The 8,951-nt window shown below is 56.8% G+C and overlaps 1 protein-coding gene across 7 annotated transcripts; it reads right to left on the reverse strand.

The window, feature by feature from the left end:
- Positions 1–136: 136 nt before the first annotated feature.
- On the reverse strand, positions 137–8,431 carry FAM3A (FAM3 metabolism regulating signaling molecule A). Of its 7 annotated transcripts, none has more exons than XM_070604601.1 (10): positions 8,236–8,431; positions 7,834–7,906; positions 6,105–6,218; positions 5,480–5,503; positions 3,146–4,061; positions 2,976–3,034; positions 2,423–2,473; positions 2,007–2,091; positions 1,805–1,931; positions 137–915 (listed from the first exon to the last, which is right to left on the reverse strand). In XM_070604601.1, exons 5-10 carry the CDS (start codon positions 3,403–3,405, stop codon positions 820–822), a joined length of 678 nt encoding a protein of 225 aa, XP_070460702.1. In that variant the 5' UTR covers positions 3,406–4,061; positions 5,480–5,503; positions 6,105–6,218; positions 7,834–7,906; positions 8,236–8,431; the 3' UTR covers positions 137–819. The 7 variants fall into 7 exon arrangements, with proteins under 7 accessions (XP_070460702.1, XP_070460704.1, XP_070460698.1 ...); XM_070604603.1 differs by having other exon boundaries at positions 3,146–3,269; positions 8,236–8,429; XM_070604597.1 differs by having other exon boundaries at positions 3,146–3,269; positions 8,004–8,371.
- Positions 8,432–8,951: the final 520 nt, after the last annotated feature.

An 8,951-nucleotide genomic window follows, 5' to 3' on the forward strand; every position in this document is an offset into this window, starting at 1 on the left:
GACCTGTTGGTGGCAGGAGCCCTGGAGACAAAGGCTGTCTGCTAAGGCTGTGGGGGCAGGTCAGCTGAGCCTCCAGGACATGTCCCTCCCCCTGACACCACCAGCCCTGACTCCCCACTGAATGTACTTCATTCCATCGAGGGCCACCAATTTATTAAGAGGTCATCTAGAAGGCGGGCCCTCTGATAAACTGCAGGAGCCGGAACCCACTGCGCTAGGGACTGTCATCAGGCTCGCTGTCTTGCTGTCCCAGCTGGTCTGGCTCCAAGGCGGCCCCTTCCCGCAGAGAGCGAGGCAGGAGGCAGCCAGTCCCCCGAACTGGCCACCAGGTGTGGCTCACCAGAAGGAGTCACACTGGAAACAGGTTAGCCCACAGGGCAGCGAGTGGTGTTGGGACGGAGAGGTTCTGGAAGATGCCCCAATCCACCAGGCAGCTGCTACCAGACTTGTGCGATGAGAGGGTGAGCACCCAGGGTCCTTGCGGCTGGGGGTGGTTGGGAATCGGGTGGGGGCTAGCCAGGGGAAGCAGCCTAGGAAAAGGAGATGAGTACCTGGGCTCCCCTGACAAAGCGTGACGCGGCCGGCCCCTTCAGCCCCGACCACTGGTCATGCTTTGGTCATCAGTCACTGCCTTGGAGCCCCAATGTGTTGGGGCAAGAGAATGTTCCTGGCCGGGTATGGGGTCGGGCCTCAGCCCTGCACTGCTGCCGCCGCCGCCGCTGCCGCCGCCGCCGCCGCTGCCGCCGCCGCCGCCGCCACCGCCTCCACCCGGGCTGGGCACACGCAGCCTCCCTCAGCCTGGAGCTCACGCTCGGTGGGCTAGCTGGCCATGGTCCTCCTCGGGATGCAGCCTTCCATCTCCAGCGCCTCAGGCCAGCCTTCATACTTATTGGTGTGCTTACTGTTCTTCACGTGCTGCAGGGTGGGGGGAGCAGGAAGTCATAGCCTCAGCCCTCAGGCACAGGGGACAGACAGAGGTTTCAGTCCCCCTGTGCTAGTGTCAACCAACTGTGTACTCTCTGCCTGCCTGCCTTGATTTTCTCATCTAAAAATGGCAATAGCTGCGCTGGCCTGCCCCCTCACAGGTGGAGCGGGGGGTCAACTTCTGTGCCCTCATGTTGGCCTGGAACACAACGGTAAGGGAAGGAGGGAGTGTGTGTGTCCCTGTCCTTACCTGGCCTGCAGGCAGCTGCTGGAAGCTGCAGAAAAAGCCAGGCCAGAGGGGGCATTTCTTCTCTGGGGGCTGAGCTGCTCTTTTGGCAGCCAGAGCCTTCCAGAAACCACTGGAACAGCCTGTTTGCCTTGTCCTGCTGTGGGGAGCAGGGCTTGGGGGCACCGTAGCTTTTCACTGGACTGGGAGCCTCCCCAAAATAAGGATGGGGCCTGACACATGTGGCCCCAGAGGAGCAGCTGGCCAGAGGGCAGCCAGGGCTGGTGGCAGAAGGGTATATAGTGTCAATCGGGGTACTGGGTCTTGGGAGAATGGGACAGAACTGAGCATCTTGAAGATGTTTGAGAGGAAGGTTGCTTAGTTGTGACTCTTGCCAATGTGAAAGCTTTGCCATTTAAAGACTGAAATCCATACAGGACAGACAAGGTCACATTACTGCCCCTCCCTGTGCAGACGGTGAGGGGCCAGGCCTGCCTTGGGGGTGTGTGCTAGGGCAGAATTCAGGGCAGGCTGTGGTGTGAACAGAAGGGGACCTAGCAGGATGGTCAGCGGGGCGGCCAATGTCTGCAGGCAGAAGGGGCAGGCAGACTGCCCTGGGCTGGGAAGCAGAGGCACCACGCTCTCCAGGTGTACCTGCTCAAAGGGGCTCTTGTTCTGCACGCCCTTGGCCCCCACAAACACCCAGCTGTCCCGGAAGGCGAGATCCTTGACATTCTTGCTGCCCAGATCGCTGAAAAGCTTCCTGGTCTCTTCATTCATCCTGCCGCAAAGAAGGAAGAGATGTGAGCCTCGCCGGAGAAGGGCCAGGCTGAGGCTGGCCTTGGCAACCACTTACTTGGTGGCTGGGTCATCATAGGACGCCACGAACACCAGCGTGCCTTCATGCAGTGGCCGAATAAACTTCAGCAGATCGTTGACATCTGGGGGGACAGGTCCAATGGAACACGGAGCATCAGGCACCACTGAGCACCCTTCCCCCACAACCCCTGTGCTCCAAATGAGGAAACTAAAGTAGGGATCAGGCCAGGGACATATCCCACCAATGGGGGCCAAGTGAGTGCAGGGGCAAACTGGTATAAGAAGCCAGGGCCATCCCCATGACCATACACCTGTCCCTTCCCACCTTTTCCAAACCCAAGGAAGTGCTTGAGAAGCCCCCAGCAAATGGATAGAAAGAAGAGTGTTTCAGGGGAAAGACTCCCAGTCGTTCTGCTGCACAGTCACAAAGAGGAGGCCACAGCTGCCACTCACCTCCTGCCCACATGTCGAAGGCTCGGGCCTCGATAAGCTCACCGCTGACCCCTGGGTCGAGAGGGAGGGAGGGGGTCCTACTGGGCAAGCGCCAGGGTAACTCCACCCTACCACCTCGATCCCCCCAGATCAGGACATGGTGGTGGCCACCAGGTGCAGCCCTTCTGGAAGCTTTTCAAACATCCCCCCATATTCATGCCCACTGTGCCCCTCGTTCAGACAGCGGCAGCCCGCCTAAGGCTGCAGAGCTTCTGCCTGGCATTTCGGGCCCTCCAGGAGCTCTCCATGAAGCACCCTCCAACTTCCTGGAAACTTCTAGTTTTTTACTGCTACCATGGTTTTGTTCATTGGGTCACTTCTGTGGAGCCTTCAGCTCACACAGACCCCCGCAGAGACCCCTTCCCGGGCCTCCCTGGGAATTCCTGGAGGGGAGGGCCAAGACAAACAGCCAGACACCTCCTCGCGAGGAGAGGGTGAGGAAGCAGGGTGGCAGGTCATGGCCCAGCTCTGCTTCTCTGGTCTTAACTCTGACCCCACATCATGGAGGACTCACCGTTCACTAGGGCGATGTTCAGTCCACGTCCCACGTTGTCCTTGACACTGCTCATGAGCCTGGCAGGGAGACGGAGCCCTCGAGTAGCACATCTGCTCTGCTTTCCCTCACAGACCCAGCTTTTGGTCCCCCATTCCCTCCCCTGCCTCTGTCTACCCCAAGCAGCTCACATCTTGTCCTCGAGGCAGATCTTGGGTCCGATGACATTGGCAGCCCCGCTGACCATGCGAAAGGCCAGGTGCTCCTCAGGACATGGCTGGGGCAGGCCGCACTTGTACTTCCTGGCCCGTGGCTCTGAGTGGGGACAGGAGGGGTGACCCATGGGCCTGGTCCTGGGGTCACCCGAGATCGGAGACAGGGAGGCCAGGACCAGCCCATAGGGAGGAATGAGTGACCACAGAGCAAAGGACTGGTGGTGGGGAGGGGACATGGCTCAGGCCAAGGCCAGGGACACTTCCATGGATACTCTGCATCCTTCTGGGGCTGCCCTCAGGGCAAGGTGACAGGGACCCCAGGGAGGCTTTTCTGCCACTGGTGGGAAAAAGGAGGCGGGAGAGCTGGCTTGGGCTGTGCCCGTACCAGGAACAGAGCACAGGTGGGGAAGGAAGGAGCAGCTGGGAGGGTAACTGCACAGATGAGTGCCCGGCCAGACTGGACTGCAGGAAAATAGCTCCGAGAGCACCTGGTTCCCATGGGGTGGGGTGGGAGGACGGCCTCTGTGACAGGTTGAATTGTACCCCCACCAAGGATGTGTTGAAGTCCTAACTCCAAGTACCTCAGAATGTGACCCTATTTGGAAATAGGGTCACTGAAGATATAATTTGTTAAAATGAGATCATCCTGGAGTAGGGTGGGCCCTAAATGTAACGACAGGTGTCCTTTAAGAGACAGAAGAGGAGACACAGACACGGGGGAGAAGGCCACGTGGAGACAGAGGCAGGGACTAGAGTGAGGTGGCCACAAGCCAAGGAACCCCCAAAAGGGGTTCCCCCAAAAGCTGGAAGAGGCAGGACGAATCCTTCCGTAGAGCCTGCAGAGGGAGTGTAGCCCTCCAACGCCCAGATTTCAGACTTCTAGTTTCCAGAACTGTGAGAGAAGAAATTTCTGTTGTTGAAGTCACCCACTTTGTGGTACTTAGTTACAGCTGCCCCAGGGAAATGATGCGGATTTTGATACCAGGAAGTAGGGTGCTGCTATAAAAAATCTCTAAACATATGGAAATAACTCTGGTGTTGGGTAATGGGTAGAGGCTGTAGAATTTTGAGGTGCATGTTAGAAAAGGCCTAGATTGCCTTGAAGAGAGCACCAGTAGAAATATGGACATTAAGGGTGATTCTGGTGAGTGCTCAGAAAGAAGAGAGAACAGTAGAGAAAGCTTCTGTTGTCCTGGAGAACACATATATCATCATGACCATAAGGTTGCTAGAAATGTGGAATGCTAAAGGTGCTTCTGGTGAGATCTCAGACGGAAATGAGGAACACGTTATCAGACACTGGAGGAAAGGCGGTCCTTGTTATAAAGTGGCAAAGAACTTGGTCAAATTGAGTTCTAGTGCTTTGTGAAAAGTAGAACTTGTAAATGCTGAACTTGGATATTTAGCTGAGGAGATTTCCAAGCAAAGTATTGAGGGCACGGCCTGGTTTCTCCTTGCTGTTCACAGTAAAATTTAAGATAAGAGAGAAAAACGGAGAAAGGAATTGTTAAACATGAAGGAACCAGAACACGAAGATTTGGAAAATTCTCAGTCTAACCATATCGTGAAAAATGAGAAATTGTGCTCTGGAGAGAACATGAAGGATGTGGCTGGACAACTGTTTGCTAAAGAGCTGAGGCATGTGACTGACAGATCCACTTAACCATGTCAGCAGAAGCCAGGAATAGAGATGGGGTTACCCAGGAAAGATCTGAAAGACTTTCTTGTCTTATAGCTTAGACCCTCATGAATTGCACAGGAGACCAACAAGGTTTTTGAGAATTTTATACTAGCAGAAACACTGCTGGCCTGGACTGAAAGGGACAGAGAAAGGACAGAGGGAAGGAAAGATGACTCTGAGGGCAGAGTGGTGGCTACAGAGGCCAGAGATGGCACAGGCCCAGAAGGTAGGGCGGTCCCCTCCATTCTGGAGGGCCCCCCAGCCCGGTGGGCCTAGAGGACAGAGCATCGGGTCACAGAGGATTCTTCACAGGCCTTGAAACCTAACGGCATTTGCCCTGCTGGGTTTTGGACCTGCTTGGGCGTGGTGACCCCTCAATTCCTTCCACGTTCTCGCTTTTGGAATGGGAATGTCTCTCCTATGCCTGTCCCACCAGGGTATTCTGGAAGCAGGGAACTTGTTTTCTAGGTTCACAGCATGCAAGCAGCTCCAGGGGGCTGTGATGGCTAGTTTGGGGAGGGATGAATGGAGATGAGAAACCATGGAGGACTGGGGGCAAGCAGGGGTGTCACAAAAGTAGCATGAGGGGTGGGCGCAGGGGAGGAGCAGGAAGGTGACAGGAGCCTTACCTACAGTCGCTGAGTTCTCTGGGCCTGTGGGTACAGAGAGTTGTTTCTGTTAGCCTGGAGGCCTCCAGGCTAACAAGGGCCCTACACCATGGGCCCTACACCGTGAAGTCAAGGTAGAGGGGCAGGTAGGCTCAGGGACCATGGGCTAAGCCAGGCTGACCTTGGCATGTTCCTGCTTAAGACTGAATGATGTTCAGATGCAAAGCTCCCTGCTCCAGGAAAAGGGTGAATCAGAATTGTAAAAAGTACTTAGGTGAAGCGTCACCAATAACAAGGTGTAGAGTCCCCTCTCTATCTCAGAGCCCCCTGGAAAGCCTGCAAGGAGCAACCAGAATGTCATACCCAAAGTTCCACAGAAGCCCCCTGCCCCCTAGTCGGGTCCCACTGACTCCAGCTGGGCACGGAATTCTAATTAGCAGGGACTGGCTTTCCCAGCCAAAGCAACTGGGTGGTAGGGGAAGGCTGCACTGGATGCCAGGAGACAGACTGAGGGCAGCTAGAGGTGGCCTGCCAGGGAGACAGAAAACCCAGGCCACCCCCACCCCTACCCGGAGCCTCAGTCCACAGGCCCAGGCGACCGCCCTGGTGACCTCCGTAGTGGGGCAAGGAAGAGTTCCACACTCACTGGTGAAGAGTTGCTGGATGCGAGGAAAGCCACTGCCAGGCCCACCCAGGAAGATGCTGACTATGATCCAGGTGAGGCCCACGATGACAACCAGGGCCACAATGCGGAGGGGGCCTGGAGATAGGAAACACACAGGCAAGGCCACCTCAGATGCCACTGAGCTCCCAAATGACCCCGGGGCCTCTCAGGACAATTGCCTCATCCACTTGGGAAGAAGTGACTGGAGGACAGGAAGGTGGGGACCTGTTACCATCCACCAGGCCTGAGAGCGGGCCTCGAGCTCCTGGCAGGTAGAAGGAGGAAACTGAGTTCTAACTCCAAGGCTCTCGGCTTGGTTCTCCCCAGCAGGTGTGGAGGGGCCTTCCAGAACTCACTGCTCAAGAGGGCTCCAGTGCTCCCCCCAATTTCCTGCCTTTGAGGCTACCAATATATTTGTGTCCCACCCATCCTCCTCTTCTTCTCCTGGGAAAGCAAAGGAGGGGGTCCTCTGTCTTTTGAAGACTGGTCCCTTCACCTGCTGTGGGCTGTGCTGGCAGCTCTCCTCCCTGCTCAGGTTTCTTGTAATGGCAATCGTTCTCTCTATCTCACTCTTTCTCCTCTATTTTCAACATGTCACAGAAATGTTGGTAAGAAAGCACAGAAGGAAAAGCCCTCCTTCAGAATCACATCCCCATCCAGCCACTGACCTCTCTCCCCTCCCTTTCTCTTCCCCGTCAGCTCCTCCAAAGTCATCTACGCTGGCTCTTTCCATAGTCTCACCTCCTACTCTCTCCCAACCTACTCCAATCTGGCCTGGTCTCCACCACCCCACCAAAACAGCTTGCTGCCAAGGCCACCTATGACCTTCTTGGTGTCAACTCCCCGTGTCACCTGTCGGCCCTGATCTTCCTTGGCCTCTCAGGCTGCTGCCCAGGCCTTCCTGCTGGAAACACTTCTGCACTGGCTTCCAGGATGGCACACTCTAAACCTATCTGGTCCCTCCTCCTCCTCCTCCTTGCTTAGATCGTCCTCTTACTCTGTGCTGAAAAGCTGGACTTTCCCAGGCTTCTGTCCCAAGCTGCCTTCTCAGCCTATGCTCTCCTCTCCCACTAGGTGCTCTCATCTACTCCTGTCCTTGAATTAACCCCCATTCTCTACTGCAACTCTCAATATTGTCCTGCCCCAGCCCTGACCACTTTTGAGGCCACACCCTCTCAGCCAGTTCCTCAATGGGCAGCTCCACTGGGATAGATTCATAACGCTGCAACCTAAGCACATCTGAACTCCAATTCTTAAATTCTGCTCTCCACCCCCCAACCTGTCCCTCCCCAAGTCATCTTCATTTTAGCTGCCAAGGCAACAGCAGGTCTGGCACTGGGTTCAATATCCAACCCCATGGCCAGTCTGGTCAGACCATGCGTCTCCACCTCTGCACCCCACCCCTCTCCACCCAGTGGCCATGCTCCCTGGAGCCTCTCCCACAGCTCATTTTCCAAACAGTGCCCAGTTATCCGAGTTGGGAGAAATCAACTATCCTAATCCTCATCTCACAGCTTGGGGAGCTGAAGTTATGGAGGTGAAAGGATCTGTTCAAGGTCATAGAATGAGGGTTTATGAAGAGTCCTCGGTTTCTAGAACCAAACCCAGTGGTCCAACCGGGCCCCTCTAGACAGAGACCTCTAGACACCTGGGCCTCCAGCCAGGTCCCCTTTCCAACTCCCACCCGTTGTTCACTGTGGAAGCCACCCACCTGCCAACCTCATGTCCACTTCTCCTGCTGGTTTGGGGCCGCCGGCTAGAGCACTGTTTGGGGACCGCGCGCTCTGGGGGCAACAAAACAAAAGAGCAGATTTGGGTGGGGGTCAGGGACGAGCCTGTGCTGGGCCCCTGCCGCAGGGTGGATGCGATCGGTGCACTGACTTGTTCGTCCAACCACCTGGCCAGGCTCCTCGGGGACGTGGAGAGAAGCCCTGCCAGGCTAGGAGGGAACTCGGGAACCCATCGGCTCACGATCGTGCCCACGCGAGCCCCTGGGGCTGGCAAGTGGAAATGGTCCTCCCGGACGCGGGTCCCTCGCTGGGAGGCCCCGAGCTCAGGCCGTCCCTCCGGGCCTGGGGACCAGTGATGAGGGCTGGGTCGGCCGGAGACTTGCCTGGCAGTAGGGAGACGCGGGCTCGGTCGGGGGCAGCCTTATCAGGCTAGCCGCCCGGCTCTTCTCGGCCAGAGAATGGGAGACAGCCGCGCAGCGCGACCCAACAGGCCCAGCAATGGCTCCCCAGGGCGGGGCCACAGCCCTCCGGTGCCACCCCCGCCGTCCGCTGGGTGGGAGGGCCTGCGCCGGCCCCGCCTCTGACGTGCGCTCGGGTTGAGTCGCCAAGCCGCCAAATGGGAGGAGCCCTATCCGGCCTCGCCCCTGACCCCACGTATGCCCCGCCCCAGAAGTCTCCCCCGACTCCTCTCGGGCAAGAGATTCCAGCCTTCCTATGCTTCCAGGGCTGGGGATACCCTCCTGCCCTGTGGTCGGATTTCTGAAGCCTGGGAAGAGTCGGATAGATCTGGTGGGACTAATTAGAAATTGTTTTAAAGTTGCTATATGTGCCTTTTAGAAACATGGCGGTACAGAAGAGTGCACGGTAGGAAGACACTGAATGCGACGAGCCGGAGCCAACCAGGCTCAGAGCTGCGACGCCTCTGCTCGAGGTCTGTTCTCTGGATGGAAGTGCGTTCACGCCGTCTCACGTATCGCTCCGATAAGGGGAGCGGGCGTCTAAAGCGTTATTCAGACTCGTTGGAAAACTCCTGCCTGCTCCTCTAGCCTTCTTCAGGAAGGCGTCCCTGACATCATCCAATGCACCCTGATCACCTACT

The sequence above is a fragment of the Equus przewalskii genome, chromosome X, assembly GCF_037783145.1.
Source record: "Equus przewalskii isolate Varuska chromosome X, EquPr2, whole genome shotgun sequence".
Classification (NCBI taxonomy): Eukaryota; Metazoa; Chordata; class Mammalia; order Perissodactyla; family Equidae; genus Equus; species Equus przewalskii.